Consider the following 18,164-nt stretch of genomic DNA (forward strand, 5'->3'; position numbering starts at 1 on the left):
CAGGTGTAGTTGACATGCGCACATTTGCTGCCATTCTCCATAAGAAATCTGACTGTAGACCAGTCAGTCCTCATGACATAACAACAGTTCCACAGGTCGAAGCTCCATATTACATTTTACGCGCACATTTTATAAACTAACATGTAAAACTGCACATTTTAAAGTCCTGCAGAAACCGCGGGACAGCCGCTTTTCACTGCGTGCTGTTGTGCGCCCTAGACCTCTGAGGAATTAGAGAATCTTCAGCGTTAAACGGACTGAGGACCCAACTATTTACATATAAACCTGGTCAAAATACACAAAGTCACAAACACAATATGATTTTTTTGAAGAACCAAAGTAAAGTTTTTTTTTTCTTTAATCTGGATTGTTAGTAAACGACTGGCACAGGTCAGAGTCCCAGCTGGTTTTCCAGCAGGAGCGCACAACAAAATCTACTTTTAAAATAATGTTTTATCTATATAACCTCTCATAATTAGGATAGGTTTAATATTTATCCTTGAAATAGTCTCTGAGAGCCCCGATTACAGTCTTCATATTGTCTCTGATGCGCTGCGCGCCGTCTTACCGTGCGCAGCGAGAAGGACCAGCAGGAGAACAGCGAAAGCCTTCCCGGTGAAATGAATCGGAGCGTCGGTTCCTGCCGCCTTGCGTTGTCTTTTGTGGGTAAAAGACGTTGACTGACAGCGGATTCTAGCCATGGACCCGCTGCAGCGGCTGGTAAGGCGCAGCATTTTCCTTTGCGCTCCCGGACGTGGAGAGGTTGGTGCGCCCTGCCGACATGGACAAGTTCTGAGCGTCCCGCCTCCCCACCCTTCTGTTCCTGTAGAAAGCACCCTCCTACAGGGGCCAAACTTAGCACCCTGACTCACAGTGAGTCAGGGGCTGATAAGTTGGAATGATTTTCTAAAGTGGCTCCTGGACTGTCATCGTTGTTTTCTATCAGCTGGGAGAGACACGGGCTTCAAGAAAACAGTTTCCTCAAAAAAGGAAAGAAGGATTAAAAAAAAGAACTCCCACATCTTTTCTACAGAAATCGCATCTGCGTACAACAAAAACGCCCATGTTTTTGGTTGTAGTGAGCTGCAAATGACCAATTTAGACACTTAATTGATTTTTCCACATTATAATGCTCAGGCTGCTTAAGCATTAGCTGCTCCATAACAGCGTTGAGGGCTGCAAAGTATCCCCATTCCAAATAACCACAACACAGCATTGCATGCAGGAGTTACAGTGAATAGATTGTGAAGGATCCAAATCCAGAGTTGCAAAACATTACAATCAAACAGTTCAAAAATCTTCAGCTCCTATTTGAGCTATTTTGCTCTGCAGAGTAATTTTCTAATCTAACCAACAAACTGTAATACAAGATTCTTTGTCCCAAACTGATGTGCAGACATTTAATATAAAACTAATGAAATATTTTTGCAAGAAGATAAACTCTTCAAACAATTAAAATTAACAAACATGTAGTTGAAGGTCCTAATTATAATTTATTTAAAAAAAATACATGCATGTGCGGATATACATGGGTCTGCATGATGTTTTTGTTTGTTTCAAGCTGTACAAGTCACTGTCAAGCTGTCATATTCCGGCAGGTATCAGGAGGAGTGGAAGAAAACACAGGTCACTTCTTTTTTATGTTCATCCTTTTGAACTTTGACATTCGCTTTTAGATATTCTTTTTTTTTCCCATGTGAGAGAGGGACAATACGAGCAACGAGTTCTGTTTAGTTCACAAAAGTGCCTTGCTTGCTGGACACCAGCAGGTCAGAATCCAGAGCAGTACATGAGAAACAACAGCCTTCAATTTGATGTCATTGGGGAGGTAAGTCAAGTGGAAGATTGGTAGGGGCTTGCAGTAAAACAGCTGCCATGTTCAAGCATCTTTCATGGTACACTTGGAGACCCTGAAAGCCAGGCACAACGCAGATGGATGCAGACAGGGTGTGAGAAGTCAAGTCGAAGTCACATGGTCAGCTTGTGTGCACAGAAATGGACATCTAATAAAAAGAGGGGAAAGGAGGAGGAAGTTTTCAATGAGAGTCGGAGTGAGAGAGCCAGTCATTCCGCTCACAGAAACATGTAATAACAGAGGGAAACGCTCAGGACTCTCAAGCCTCCAGTCTGGAATGAGATGAAAAACAGGATTTTTTTGTTGTTTTTTTTACTAATAAAATACATTTTTTTTATCATGCATCTTTCCCTGCTTCTTGAAAACATAAGCACATCTCTTAAAACAGTGGTCAAAAACATTTGTTTTTAAAAATCCACTCATGAAAATTGTGTTTTCTGTGTTGTTAACATGTTCTTGTATCATTTTTCTCATGATGAAGAACACATATGAAGAAAAATACGCTTAGAATTCCATTTCTGAGTATGTATCTATTTAAATTGTTGTGAATCAGGAACAGACAAATTAAAATACAGTTTGAAAAAACTTGTGTGAGGCAGCTTTTATAGCAACCAAGCCACAAGATTTCTGCTCCACTCCATTCCGATGCATCCATTTGCAGATGACTAAATCCTTTTTAAATTCCTCATCTGGCTCAAAACTATACAGCTGGATACGTCTGATTCTGATTCCATTTTTGTACACTATTAATGTTAGATTGGGGGTGTAAGGGGTTGTAAGGTAGCGGGAGAAAGTGTAAACAGAAGGATGATGGGAAGTTAGAGGCAGGATGTCAATAGTCCACAACTCAGAGGTGAATTTCTAATGAACTACTGGCGCTCTGCAGAAACTATGTTCTAGAAAACAACACTTTTTAAAAAAAATTTGGGGGCAAAAACGACATAATCATAATTAAAAGACCACTAGGAACGCTTTTATGGTAGATTAAATATGATTATAATGTGACTTTCACTTTTTCTCTGCTTTCCTAGAGATTATAAGCATGCAGGATTTTCATAACATTCCTCAGAGGACATGATTTAACAGAAGAAAAAATATTCAAAATGTTCTCATTATTATTATCCTTTGCCTCTTAAAATTTTAGATGCATTCCGTTCAAGAATTTCTGTCCGATTCAGATAATAAAAAAGTAGCAGTCCCTGCAGACTCATATTTTTATTGCAGCATTCATGCGTCAGTCATAACTAAAAGAAACAGCAGTAATACTTCTTCATAAACTGTCATATAGTGTTTTAAGAGACAATTATCCTGATCTATGGTAAACCACTGTGCTATAAAATATGTTCATCCAGAGAATCTGGGAAACTTCTCACTTCTGTGAAGTTGCATGGACTTTATCACTGCTTCAAGTCGTATAAATCTAATGTGAAATACAGTAAACCTCTTTTTGCACCTGACAGAAATGCATTAACACAGACAAACATTTTGCATCCTTTTCTCAAACATTTTTGTGTGTCTGTGTATTTTTATTTATTTTTTGCAAGTTGCAGCGAACGTCTAAAATTATTCCTCTGGTTTCACGGTCAGAACCATTATTGAAGAAAGCAACAGATGCAGAAATTAATCAGGTTCACACGAGGACATGTTTTCCTGTTCGTGTCACAAACAGTTCACTGCGGTTTGGGCGCAGCTGAAAGCCAAGGTGACACCACAGTCCTGTTTACCCTCCAACATAGTGTGCAAACATGAAGTAAAATCCACATTTTTTCAGCTTTAGTGATCCTATTTCTATTTGATTCCAGTCGTTCTTTTTTAGAGGTTTAGTGAGTTGCAGACTGAACACTGGAGAGCCAAATTCTAGCCTGAAGTGACATCTTCTTCAACGCCAATCTGAACTTCAAATCAAATACCATTACGACTGATCTTCAGTGGCAGGTTTGTAAACATTAGGCGTGATCTGGTCTGTTTTATTGCAGCAAAATTACATTTTTCTTTTTTCCAAAATAGATCAGAAGTTTCATAACAGATGTATTCATTTGTGCATGAACAATATCATGCTCATGCAAAAACTGGATCTGTCTTGAGAAATCAAAACAGAAGTCACATTCAGCCAAAAGGAAAAGGACAAAAGCATCAGAGTGTGTGTCAGACGGGACTGTCCTGCCTCATCCACATCAACCTCTCACACATTTTCCTTCCTCTTGGCTGAATGTCTCTTTTGTACCATGCCACCCTCATCTGTGTCTTTTTTTTTCTTTTACACGTGCCTCGATTCTCTTTTCGTTCCACTCTCTAGCTGAACGTCTGCAAATGTCTCCTATGAAGCCTTAATGTGAGCGCGCTCTCAATTGTTGGCGCGGGGCTGATGATAATGCGATTATATACACTTGTTTCCTGCTATGAAAAGTGAAAATGCTAGAAAGGCTGTTTGCAGGAGATCACACAGTAAGTAAACCTCGAGGCAGCGCAGAGAGCTGTTAGCAGAGATTAAACCTGAATGACATTAGAGAGGAGAGCTCAAGTGGGTTTCATCTTTCAGTCCCGCGAGCAGGTTATTCCTCTGCTTCATTACGGGATGTGATGTCCACACATTAACAACTTGCAAACTAGTTTTGCTGATAATTAGAGCCTTTTTCAGACGATTTTAGCAAAACCTTTCCAGATCGAGCAGACTGTGTTTTGCAACTTCTGCACCTGCACTGTGATTCTGCATAAATTAGGTTTCTTTCAGCAACAATTTTTTTGTTACTTAATCAAATGTAATGTTCATTCCCAGCTCGTCTTAGTGTTGTTAATTGCCGCAGCAGGCTTTGTGTTTTGACCTAATTAGAAAATAAATAATCCCCTGCAGGAAAAAAATAGACATCTTTAATTGGGATTATCCAAACAGTTAAAAATGTAACAATTCAGATTATTGTTGGGCACAGATTAGGGACAAATAATGAGACACAAGCAAACTAGTTTGCTTTCATAGAGTCGAGTTCTGTGGGTTTAGTACTGACGAGTATATATATATATATATATATATATATATATATATATATATATATATATATACAGCTAGCAATCAGGAAAGGCTTTCATCACCTTTTTAAGAATGATTTAATTTGTTAGCATGTTAAACTTTCACAAAAAGAAATACATTTTGAAATAAGTTTGCCTCATGATCGTCTCATGATTTGAAATATGTTTCTTTATCTTAATGTTGTTTTATCATTTAAATTTTGCTATTTTATTTGCAGATTCCATCAGAAATCTATGAGCGCGCAGATCTTTTTGGATGGAAATATCAACCTGTAAGATCAACTTCTGTTGCTGGTCATATTTACGTTGCAGATATGAAGCAGTTCAATGCCATCTTGACATAATTTGTAGTGACCCTAAAGTGTTGCGTTGTGAATGTGAAGTGTTGTGACCCTAAAGTGTTGCGTTGTGAAATGAAAGTGTTGTGTGGTGAACTTAAAGTGTTGTTTTGTGACCATAAAGGGTTGTATTGTGAACTCAGAGTGTTGTGTTGTGACCCGTCAGGGCCACCGTACCTCTCACCCCTAATCTAACATTATTGGTGTAACAACAATGGCGAGCAATATCGGCCCCATCCAGTCGTACAGTTTTGAGGCAGATGCCGGCTTGGATGAATAGAGTGGAGCAGGGAGATTGTGCCCCGCCGATTGTAGTACCTACATCAAAACACTTTTTTCTAACAGCATTTTTTCATCTGCTCCTGATTCACAACAATTTAAATAAAGAAATACTCAAAAATGCATTTTTTTTTATCTTAATTTTCTTGATATATGGCCTCCATCAAGAGAAAAATGCCAAAAACACCAAGAACTTGATTTTCATCAGAGTGGGTCTTTAAATTGTTTCAGAAAAGGACTTTTTATTTAGCTATTAATTGTAGTTCCTAATATAAAAAGCAACATCTTTCTCAGCATTTCCTTTGTTTCTGTCAAGCATTTATTCACTCCACCATCACATCACTCCAACAGGCCCTCTCTAAAAGCCTTTTTCCTCCTGGTTTTGGTCAAAAATGTCAGTCACGCTCCACTATTTGACCCCACTCAGCCCTCCAGTAGACCGGACCTCAACCCCCCCCCTCCCCCACATCAACCCATCCTCAGCTTAAATTGATCCTTTCTTATCCTCAGCTCCCATTAGCAACATTTTCCTGCTTGTTTCTCTCCTACCAAGTGTCCACTCTGAGCAGTGAGGCTGGTCATGCTGTACTTGATTCCAGCCTTTAGCAACTCATTAAATCCCTTCCCAGCACAAGTCAGAGCTATCTGATTAAGGTCCATTGCTGCTAATTAAACTGCTATATTTCTGCGACATATTCTTAACTCTCATCTTTTTTATGAACTCCTGTTTCTGCACACTTCATTTTTTTTCCCCTCTCCCAAACAAATATAAATGTGAAAGAATATGCTGCAACTCAACAACCTTGGAGTACTTGTTGTTCTGTTTCTATTGATCTAATGTTTTATCGTGTCCTTCTTCATCTGTGCTGTTTTAGGTGAAGCAGCTGCTGCCTGGCGAGGTCAACGCCAGACCCTCTCATTACATGCCTTTCTAATGTCTGCAAAAGCAGAAAAGCCTCCCAGCTGAGCGTGCCATCACAGATGATGTGCTAATCAAAGATGCAGGGCGTTTCTAATCAGTTTGAAATGTGTTAGAAATACCCTGATTAACAACCGTCCCTATCCCTGTCAGCAGCATTGCAGCAATGTGTCGAAACATCGTCATGCTAATTTATTTATTTTTTAAAAATCAGATACCTGGTGACATTTCTGGAGCAAGCTGCTGCATGACGAGTCTGCTGATGCAATCACATCCCTGTTAGATGTCAATTTTAGATCTTATCTGACTCTGACATCCACACATCGACATGTAATCAAGGATTTCATGCTTTATAAGGATACCTGAGGGAGCTCTGCAGTATCATCTTCGACCACTAGTGAGCAGCAGCATGCACTCTGATCAGCCAGGACTTCAGAGGGGTTTTATTCCTAGTCGGCGGGTTACACAACAGCCCCGGGCCCAGTTTAAATCCCTGCAAAGTGTTTGGACCACGTCTCTGTGTCTGTGGCTCAGCAGCTCGGAGGAAAGGATTGATAGCAGCCTGACTCAACAGCATGGCAGCTACACATTCTGTAATGCACTAATGTAGTTCATAAATATCGACCGCAGAGCTGAAATGGCAGGTATAAATTCCAAAGGGATGTCTTATGGTGGTGATGGAGGACAACAGCCGGCAACGGGAAACAGATGAAACTGCTGACACTCACCAAGAAGTATCCAGGTACAGGAGTCTGATCATAACATGGGGAAAGATTTAAAACACACCAGTGCAAACATGAGATGATGCTTATCTGATTAGGACAATTATTTTGTTTTGATTTATGTGTTTAATTAAACTTATCAAGCATTTAATGTCTTCAAAAATGTGTTTATTTTACTCTGTGGGACAAAATTCAAATACTTAAATTGCGATTAAAATATCAGCTCAGTGACTCAAACATCATCCTAATGGTTTTCCATGTAGATTTTCTTATAGTCAGAAAAAAAATCCTGCAGAGGTCCTTGTTTATGGCAGAGTTTTATCATCTCTGTCATTATTTTTTGTTGCTTCTTTCTGCTCTCTTGCTCCATTTGCCGACTTTTATGTCTTTGGTCACGCTTGCTGACCCCACGAGGAGACCAGAAGGTAACAGCTGGTCACTGTTTTTTACTATTGTTGACTGAACGAGAGCTGATAGTGCAAGAACAGAAATGTAATAGGTATATAAAGTTCATCCAGAGAATCCACAGTCTCAAGGCCAGGGAAAAGACAAGCAATGAACGAATTAAATTAAGCATTTTGTCTTTTAATTTGTCAGAAATATTCAACTGCAATGAGAAACGACTAGCTTAGTTAATGTAAGTAAGGACACAAACACACCAGAAACATGGTGCAGCATCACACTGCAAAGGGTTTAAAGAAATGTGGAGAGAAATAAGGAAAAAGGGATCTCAGGGAATAATATTCAAATGTTTCCAGAGAAATGGCATAAAAAATTGCTCCAAGTAAAAATAAACATAACAAAGTAAACAAGCAAACTCGTACAGGTAAAAAAAAAGTTACAATTTTTTTTAATTTTAATAAAAAAAACAGTTTTTTATGCCCAGCAAACAATCAACAATAAGCATTTAAATCTAGATGCTAAAAATTAGAGTCACAACAAGAATCCTGTACCATTTTTAACACTCAGGTTAACAACTTTTAGTCATTTTGCTCACTTGTGGAATCAGCAGAAATGGCCCGAGAAGCAAAAAGATTAATGCTCAGTCAGTGTGGCCTTACTTTAAAATAAATTTATTAGAATTAAAAAAAAAACTTAGCAAATATTAAGTAAAAATTTACAATCAAAATTTGATTTGGTTTGTGTAAAACAAAATATACCCAAAAAAGTGAAGTTCTTGTGTTTATGATGTAATGATTGTAATAAAAAAAATACAAAGCAAAGGAAATGTAAAGTTAGTGCTTGAAAATGATGTTGTGGTCATTTGATTTTTCTAAAAATTGCATCTAACACAGAGAATTACGTGAGCTTAAGACAAATGACCTAAAATAATTTATTTTGTTGTTTTGTGGTGTAACTCAGGAATTTGTGGACCAAATGCAACAAACAAGTCTGAACAATAAACTTAAGTCAGGACAAAGTTGACCTTTGGAATAATCTGAATGAAGGTCTGATGAAAATGGAAAACAAGACTGATAGAAATATGATGAGGATAGTTGAAACATGAAATCTAGTGTAACAGAGGAAAACATCTTTAACACATAAACTAACGTAAATAAGAATTCAAAAAGCTCAAATTCTCTGAGGGGATATCCTCCACAAAATCATGTCATTTTTTAAGGAATATCCTTTATTTTGTTACAATTTCTTATATAGTCAACACTTATATTGTCTTATACATTGTAACTTGTACTGTAGATGTGAGTTTTTCAGTCTGAAATGTATACTTGACTGGCCATTGGAGAATAAAGCCATAAAACAGGAATGTCTGCTGCTGTTTCAGGAGTCAGTAAAGAGTTAAAACGATGCAGGATCTGGCAGAACAACACCTGGATCAGGATATCTTCTTATGTGGAGGTTCATGAACAGTACAAGATATTCCAGCCAATCACATGAGACAAATCCCTGACATTCCAGAAGCTGGACCCAATCAACGAACCCCAACCACAGTCATTGTCTGGACATTAGTCACGTACACCCGCTTAGGGGTTCACCTGTACAGGTGGGTGTGTGCTGTCCAGGCTCGTATAGGTTCATAGACGGGTGTGGACACATCTCAAGAGGAGCACAGGTTTGCCGTTCAGTTTCCTGAGGCGCGTACGGGCACCAAAAGAATGTCATAAAACTGAAAAATACCATTTTTGTGTGTATTTAATGTACAGATTTGCTCATTTTCCACCTGCAGACAGTCCACATCATTGTGATGAAGGCTTTAGCTAATATGTATGTATTGAAAGAAAAATTCAGACGGTTCACTGAAAAACAGGCAGTCAGGTGAGGTGTTGGGAGTGTTTTTGTTAAGACATTTGACCCCAACCTCTGAAATGTTATATTTCGATTATATACTACACATATTTGAGATTTGATTCTCCTCTTCTCCTCATTAATCAACAAACACGTGGAGTTTAAATTAGAAAACTCCAATATTCCGCCCCTCTCAGACCACTAATCTCTTCAAACCCTTCTTCCCCCTCACACTCATGCATCCCCTCTTAATGGAAATTGATGCAAATGTCAAGAATCTAATTTATGTGTAATACAAGGATGAGGGCAAAAATATATATAATTGCTGAACCCATTCCGGTTCATTGGCTGTCACTATACAGACAGGATTAAGTCGGTATGCGTGCATATGCACGTCCATGTTTGTTCATTCCAACCCCACTGTGAGGGGATTTGGCTGCTCCTCACACAGCTGTAAGCGGGTTCAGACCTGGTTCAGGGTTAGAACAGGTTTACTTCCAGGCCCGTGTTATCTGTGTGCATGCAGACATTGTCTTTTACACGACACTTAAGTTTGCAAAACTAGAATCATTACAGCTTCATTAAACATCTTGATTTGACTCCTTCTCGCCGTTTGTCACTAATTTGCAGCGTACCATTTACTCCAGGACTCCATTTGAAAGGAAAAAAAAACACTGAAAAATATTTTTCAAATATAATTTGAAGTTAAGTGAGGCATGAAGGGGTTAATGTGGTGTTCAGAAATGTTGATAATCAAGATGGAAAAACTCCACGAGTCAGTCTTAATCTCAGACTCAGAAAAACAGCCGTTCATGCACTTGTGTGATTGATGGTAATCTGTTTTATAAGTTTTGGTGATATGTGTCATCAGTTTGGGTTATTATCTGATTCAGAAAAAAATATTTAATAATGTACCATGTATGATGGTGTTTATCACAAATGACTATTGAAGTTGTTTATTGAGGAACTTGAGCATTTGTTTGTTTATTTTTTTAACATTAGGACCAAAAAAGTCTAGCAAATTTAAAAAAAAAAAAAGCTTAAATTTGGGTTTAGCAAAAGTTTATTATCTGAAACAGATAAATTGCAAATATCTTCATCCTCTTTATGACTTGCTTAAGCTAAATCCGGTTTGAGGAGGAAGCTGCAGCACCATAAAGACGTGGAAGCATCACATCCCAGTTTTGAGATGGCGGCCGTGCGTGCGCTCATTCACAGGCTGTCTCCACATTGGTCATATGGCCTCGCTGGCATCTCAACAGAAGGTGAGGTGACAAGCCCTGAGGATCCAAGACTGTTTGATAATTCTGTGGCCCATTTTCACTTTGTACCCGTACAGAAAAAAACCAAAATGTCCTGCTAAATATTATGTATCAAGTATAAATACATGCATTTACTAGAATAAAAACTAAATATGCAACAAAGAATTAAGAAGCTAAACAATTAATTAAACAAGTTAATGAGTACACAGGTCGTTGTGATTGTTTGTTACTCTCATTTCCATTTATTAATCGCTCTTTACAAGACACATAAACCCCACCTCAGCTTTCATTTTCAAGGATAAAACCCACAAAACATAAGTGACCAGGGAGAGGGAAAAAAAAGGAAAAAAAAACCATCTTTCAGTCTTCTATTGTACTTAATGTACAAAAAAATGATTAAAGACTTAACCAGGCATTTTTGCTGGTTAGCATTAGCAGCAGTGACAGGCGAGTGCAGTTTGGCACAGACAAGTTGTCTTACCTAATCCAAAACAGTGAAACAATGTTAAATCAAACAAATGCTAATAATTTAAAAATGTTTTTTTTTAATATTGTTGCTGATTGCCTTGATAATGACTGTAAACTTTTCAAAGCCAGAGCATCAAATCAATGGAAATGACATACTGAGCAGCAAACTCTTTTTGCATTTTCATAACTTCCTGAACAACTTTTTGTTTCCCCTTGATATAAAGCTTCTTTAACAAACTAAGGAGTCTACTGCTTCTTATCCTCAATATTATTATCTCTAACGGCATGGAATTGAAGAAAAAAAAAGAGTCCTTTGTCTCCACAGAAAGGGCTTCACAGTAAATGTGAGACCACATTTCATAGTGAAATATTACTGTTGTTATGGTCCAAAAACAGAAATAAAAGTGTCTTCCTGTTTGGGATGATTTTTTATTCTCATTACATTTTATTATGAAACAAAAATGAAACTTTTATTTGATCTGATATATTTAAAAAAGGGGAAAGGAAGAAACTAAGTTCTGACAATAACAGTGTTTGTTCAAAACAAATCATTCTTTTCTTTTCACAGTTTACATCATTCAGCTGCAGAATTAGTCTTGTCCTCTTGGCTACTATACTTTTAAAAGTTGCCTCTTATTACCGCTTACTTAAGTTGGCTAACCGTAGCATTCAGCTTTGATGAAATGAAATATTAGTGTAAAAGTGGTGCTGAACAGAGAAAACAGGAGAAGACCAGGTGATGGATGAGGTCAGAATGAGGCTTGAAAAGTGTCGTTTTCCAGTTAAGGTGCAGTGAACAGTGTGCGAACGTTTCACGTGGCAAAAATTCCCCAGAGCTGTGTTTCTCAAGGGAACTAAAGTTCATTTCTCAGTCATGTTCATAGTTCAGTTATGGTCCAAGTCCTCAACTATGGGGGTGTTGTAGCTCTGGAACAGAGGCTGTACGAAGAGGCCCACCGTTCCAACCACACATACACAGACAAAGATCCAAAGGAAGAGACGGTCGATCACCATTGCCACGTATTTCCAGTCTTCAATAATCTGCAGAGAGTGGATAAAAACATGAGGAATTATTATTCATGAAGGAAAACTGTTTAAGAGTGTTGGGAAACTAGCATGTTTTCCATCAAAAATGACGGATTGCTTGTGTGACAATTATATCAGAAAGTTTAGACCAACAGAAGTATTTGAGTCATATAAGGGTCCAGCTTTTGTTTTGCTTGCTAACAGATGCCTAAATGCAGATTACTGTGCAATCTCTGTCAAAAAATGTCAGAAAATGTTCTTTTTATGTGTGAGTAACTCAAAGCAATCAGCAATCATAACCTCTAACCCAAAAACCAATGTTGGTCTCAGACTCACACTTTGGTCAGTGTAAAGAGTGGCATGTTCTGTTACAGTTAGAGCAAATTTAACCCAATGATATGCACTATACAATAGTAACAGCTCTTAAAATTAAAATCTACTTTTACTTCTTTTTGACTTTTATCAAATAGTAAACCAATTTTTTAATCTTATTCATGAAAAGTGACTTTTTTTTAGCCCCACAGTGCAGAATGTGACCGTGTCTGGTGTGACCACATTCATTGATTGGTCTTCTCCACTCCCGTCTGTGTCTCTCTGCTTGGCATTCATCATCGAGGTTAGATCTGGCTGTTAAATCACCAAATGGTTGCTGAGCACAGCTGTGACTGCAGCTCACCAACCCCCTCAAGAGACGGGTCTTCTGCGGAGAATAAATCCCACACACTAGACGTACAGTGAACGCACCCTGAATGGTGACTTTCATCAGCTTCAGAAGAAGGGACTCTGAAATATTCTTATTGTTTGCATAAAAATCTGAACACTTGAAGAAATACTTTAAAAGAGAAAGCTGAAATGCTGACCTGAACACTCTGTGTCTGCATACTAACAGAAGTGTAATGATTAGTCACAGCCAGTTTGGTTAAAATGATGAACGAATGTCATCATCCAATCAGTGATGTCCCGTAGTTCTTATCTTTTTCCAGTTTTTTATTATTTATTTTTCAAAACATTTCATTTTATTTTGTTTCTTTTTTATTGTTTTTTGATTTCTGTAGTTTTGCTTTGATTTCTCAAATATAATGTTTTTCTTTTTTAATTAATGTTGTGATCGTTAATATGTTTTTGCATTGAGTGATTTGTTGGTGTCATTTGGACTTCAGGGCCACCGTAGAGAAGGTTTTGTGTCAGGAAGCATCCATAGCAGCTATAAGCATGTTTATATTCATTTTATAACTTTCCTCTAAGTGTTTATGGAAACATTTTAGAGTCATATACTGCAAAAATTAAAGAGCCATCATTCATTGGTGGAAAAACACAAAGAAATCCATGTAGACCAAATACATACCCCTTCATCATCATCTTCACTCTTCATCTTATCAGCAATGTAGCGCACCCCGTCCACTGCATCCTCCACATCAATGTTGCTCTTCAGAGTCATCCTCCTTCTGAACTCTGTGTTTTCCGACAGGTCACTGATCCTCCAGCCGTAGCGCTTGGCTGAATCTTCGTTCACAAAGAAGGAAGAGGAGGAATCTGCCACTCCGCCTCCGATCCCACTCTCTGCTCCACACTTCTGCTTCTGGTGCTTTTTCCGAAACCTTTCCCGGATGTTGGACTTCCCTGGTCTCCGCATGAACAGAAAGGAGGGCAGCTGGTTCAGGAAGACACGCTTCACCCATGCTGGCATGGTGTGCGTGCTGGGAGAGCGATGGTGCACGTTGAGCACACAAACGCTGGTGACAATAGAGAAGGTGACCAGCACCATGGTGAACATCAAGTACTTCCCAATCAGAGGCACTGCTAAAGATGTGGGTGGCACTATCTTTGAGATCAGGAGTAAGAACACAGTCAGGGCCAGGAGAACTGAGATGCAGAGCGTCATCTTCTCACCACAGTCTGACGGGAGATAGAACACCAGGATAGCCAGAGAAGTGATGAGGATGCAGGGAATGATCAGATTGATGGTGTAGAACAGAGGCTTCCTCTTAATGATGAAGTCATAGGTAATATCCAGGTATCTGATATCATTTGGATCTTCGTTCTTCCTTCCCGGCAGCGAGACGATGTCCCACTCGCCGCTCGGTTTAAAATCATCACGTGAGGCGTAATCGCTGAGGAGGATGAGATCGATTTCTGTGTGGTCGTAAGTCCACGAACGGAACTTGAGGGTGCAGTTTTGCTGATCAAAGGGGAAATCCCTGACTTCAATTTTGCAGGCAGACTTGTAGATAGCCGGTGGGAGCCAGGCCACTTCTCCATTGTTAGATACGACAGCATTGGAGTAAAAAGAAACTTCGTAGGTCCCATCAGCACTGGAAACAGAAGAAGAGGAACATTTTGTTTTATTTGTAAAGGAAATTGATAGTATTTCATGTAATTAAAAAAGGTTTTTGCAACATCTTTACAAAATGATTTTGAATTGTTTTAGAAGCTCAGGAGTCACATCAATTGTTTTAATCTGAGATAAGACCTCACCAGAAAATATTTTCTAAAAATATGTGGATCTGAGAATGAGTTTTATATTTAAAACTGCTCTGGCTATAAAACGTTTATACATTTCAGTTTCTGCTTTTATTATCTTGCTGTAGTTTGGACTTTTGATTCAGTTTCTAATTTATTTCATGTTCAACTTTAGCATTTTTGACCAAAATTAAATCATTAGGAAACTTAAAAACTTAACATTTTTAGGTTCAACAAACTTTTAGTGTTCCTGAACTTTAATTTAAACTGTAGTCTCTTACAGATCTTCTTAAAAATATGGCTTACTTTGCTTTTTTAGGGAGAAATCTGCTGGTTGACAGAAACTAATTCATGAAGTATGAATTAAGTTAAAAATTGAGTTTTTTTCATCACATTGAGAAGGTTTAACCTCAGAGACATCCCAGCAGACCAGTGGCACACTTCACATCTGCTGAGACCAACTCTTTTCTTCACCTGTCCACTACAGCAGGTGCTGCATTATAAATTGAGATCCTATCAATTATAAAGCACGGCAGGAATCAAACTTGTAATGCTTTGCTTTACAAAATCGAATTAAAAATGTAAAGGCTGCAACTGCTTCCTGAGACTTCTGATCTGTCAGATGGAAAAACTTTAAGCTAAAATCAAAGAAGCTGCGAGATCTTCAACAATTTTGAGTCATCATTTTCTTTCAGTATATTTTAGTTGAACAATTTTTTTTGTGAATTACCAGTCTAATGTTTTATTTCTTTATTATTTGCTTGTTTGTTATGTCTGTTTTTAAAAACTGTGTCCACATGTAAATTGGATCTTCCTGTTCCTGTAATATTTATGTGGAAAGCATCAAATTGTTTCTTGTAGGATAGATGTTTCTAAACAAGTCAAATTAAAATCAGGGGTACGATTAATACTTTATGTGCTTGTAACAAATATCCTAGATGTTTTGTTTCCATTTGCTGAATCAGACAGTTTTTTTAGTTAAAAAAATCTATTTACTAGTTTCACATTGCAAGATACCAGATATAAAAAAGCAGTTTTGCTTTAAAGTAAAAAAATATGAAAAATCGTTATGTTTTCATGACATTAAATTAGGAACAAATGTAATTTGCAAAACGGATTTTATAATCAATTAAAACCCCAGTTCCATTTAAATATATATATATATATATATATATATATATATATAAAAGACAGTTTCACATAGAGATTAATCCAGAAGTGAACAGTTCACTCAGGCACATTGAAAGATTTTAATGCACATTAATTTCCTCAAATTCACAGATATTTGTTCAAAATCCCATTAGTTTTGGTAAATAAATCATAACTTTTTTTCAATCCTTTAGGTTTAATATTCTCTTTTGTCCATAGTTTAGTCATAAATCCAGGAAGGACACAGTATTTCTTTGTAAAAGAAAGGAAACGTACTTGTTATACAGGACAATATCAGGCAGCCAAATGTGTTGTGATGGGAGACGAATTTTCTTGATTCCATCGTATTCATCCGGATCCCACATTAGTCTGTAGTCATTCCATCCCTGATGCAAAAGAACACAGGCCCATGAATAGATTTCATATGAGATCATGCCAACTTGGCAAGCAAAAGCTGTATGTGCATTGGAAGAACAGGTCTGATTTGCAATATAAAAAGTCAGAAAATATAAACATGCTGGTTCATCCATAAAGGTTCCAGTTGAGTCAGCTGTCAAACTGCATTTTTTTACTCAGCCGCGCTGCTGTGTTTGCATGGAGCTGACCTCACTAGTAACCAACTGCATGTCATTACACAGCAAACTGTGAAGACATGCCAGTGTGTTAGCATGAATTTTTATGTATCACAATGACTAATAGGATGCACACCATTTGTTTGGCCTCTGCAGAACTATACTGTTACTAAGAAAAAAGATTTAAAAAAATAATGAACACAAACCTGAGTGAGCCAACAGTTGGTGGTCATTATCTGCTCCCTCTCATTCTGAAACACAGACAAAAATCCCTGCAGGGTTGATACGATGACACATGTTTCTGTTCAGATGATCTTGTGTGCGCTCACAAACCATTTAAAGCAAAATATGAACATTCGGTAAAAACAAATTTGACAATCAGTGTCTGTGCAGTTATTACAGCTGCGTGGTAAGTAGCACTGTCACTGGGGAGGTTCTGGTTCGACTCCCAGCTGGGGCCATTTCTGTGTGGAGCCTGCATGGTTTGACTGTGCATGACCAGAGGTTTTTCAACCGGAAATGCAGGCTTCACCTAACTTTGTCCAAATAGGGATAGTTTGTCATGCAATTAGTTTTTAATCTTTTTAGAATCAAAACTTAAAAATTAAAAAAAAATGTAGTCATTTTGAAATAAAGAAAGATTTGAAAAAAAATGCAAAGAACATCAAAGTCTTGGAAAAAGTATTTTATACTAAGATAAAAATGACAGGCAACAATGTTGAAAGTTAACCCAGAAATATTAGAGAAGTGGTGTTTGTGATCCTGCTTTAAATTTAATCGCTCCACTTTCATTGCTTCCTTTGAACCCAAATTTGGATTTAAAATAACCTTGAATGCGAAGAAATGTTCTATTTTTTATTTATTTATTTTTTTTTTTGTACGCTTCGCATTTTTAATGTAAAGTCCAGAGAGAATGTTTGTGCTCAAAGTCAGGGCAGAAATACTTGTTTGTAAGATTATAGCATTAAGTTATGAGCATGTGTTATAACAATACAAAAACAGAAAAGACTATTTCTACATTGGATTCCATTCAGCCATTCTTTAGATAGTCATGAGATCAATGTACGGACGGACGGAGGGATGGACAGAAGGATAGATTTGTATACTCCCTTACCACATTAATGAGCTGGGCCAAAGACACTTGGATGTAAATGGTGACCTGCTGGCTGTTGTTGACAGCTGGTCGGATCAGCTTGTTGTAGCGCTCCGGTGACAGCAGGTGATTTACTAGTCGCTCCTCCACCTCTGCACACCAGGCAGCTGCAAACAAAAACAAGTATACAATCAAAGAGGGGAAAATGTATCGATCAGAACAGAGAATATGACCTAAAGCAGAGGTTTGCAACCTTCAACATTTAAAAAGCCATTCGGATCGATTTCTCACCGACCAAAACCCAGTAGGAGCCACAAAGTCTTCAGTCACCCTTTAGAAAAATAATATACTGATTTATACTTATGTTTTTTCTACTGAAATTATACAAAATAAATTAACAATTGTATTCTTTGGCGTCTTTATTTAATTATTTATTTTATCTAGGTTTGGGTTTGTCATTTGTTTGGAATTTTAGGACGGTATTGTGAACTTTACAAAATAAGATTAACTAGTAATATGTAAATTCAAAGCTGTTGTTACTTACTACATCTGTTTATATGTTTTGTTCAATCTATATCTCTAACCAAAAGTTCCAAATCAACTTAATGAAAAACAAGAAAACTTTATTTTGGAAGTATTTTCTTTTCCTGCCTTATATTTTATGCCAAATTTATTTTTCTGTCAACACTACCTGGATCTTTACTTTGATTCTATAAGATCTGGTTCTATTATAGAGAGCATTATATTTATGAA

General features: G+C 37.6%; 2 protein-coding genes across 3 annotated transcripts in view; both read right to left on the bottom strand.

Annotated features, from left to right (window-relative positions):
* The window catches only part of LOC112153797 (neuronal acetylcholine receptor subunit alpha-3), a 20,042-nt gene extending 19,066 nt beyond the window's left edge, over nucleotides 1-976 (bottom strand). The window contains exon 1 of the mRNA XM_024284209.2: nucleotides 569-976. Within this exon, the coding sequence (XP_024139977.1) occupies nucleotides 569-734 (166 nt within the window). The 5' untranslated portion in view covers nucleotides 735-976. The remainder of the gene's footprint in view (nucleotides 1-568) is intronic.
* Nucleotides 977-10,513: 9,537 nt separating this feature from the next.
* Nucleotides 10,514-17,659, bottom strand: LOC112153417 (neuronal acetylcholine receptor subunit beta-2). Of its 2 annotated transcripts, XM_024283627.2 has the most exons (5): nucleotides 17,433-17,659; nucleotides 16,525-16,569; nucleotides 16,023-16,132; nucleotides 13,483-14,449; nucleotides 10,514-12,152 (listed from the first exon to the last, which is right to left on the bottom strand). In XM_024283627.2, exons 2-5 carry the CDS (start codon nucleotides 16,549-16,551, stop codon nucleotides 11,997-11,999), a joined length of 1,260 nt encoding a protein of 419 aa, XP_024139395.2. In that variant the 5' UTR covers nucleotides 16,552-16,569; nucleotides 17,433-17,659; the 3' UTR covers nucleotides 10,514-11,996. The 2 variants fall into 2 exon arrangements, with proteins under 2 accessions (XP_024139395.2, XP_036069983.1); XM_036214090.1 differs by lacking the exon at nucleotides 17,433-17,659 and having other exon boundaries at nucleotides 16,023-16,560.
* Between the last annotated feature and the right edge of the window lie 505 nt (nucleotides 17,660-18,164).

Source organism: Oryzias melastigma, linkage group LG10 (genome assembly GCF_002922805.2).
Source record: "Oryzias melastigma strain HK-1 linkage group LG10, ASM292280v2, whole genome shotgun sequence".
In the NCBI taxonomy this organism is placed as follows: Eukaryota; Metazoa; Chordata; class Actinopteri; order Beloniformes; family Adrianichthyidae; genus Oryzias; species Oryzias melastigma.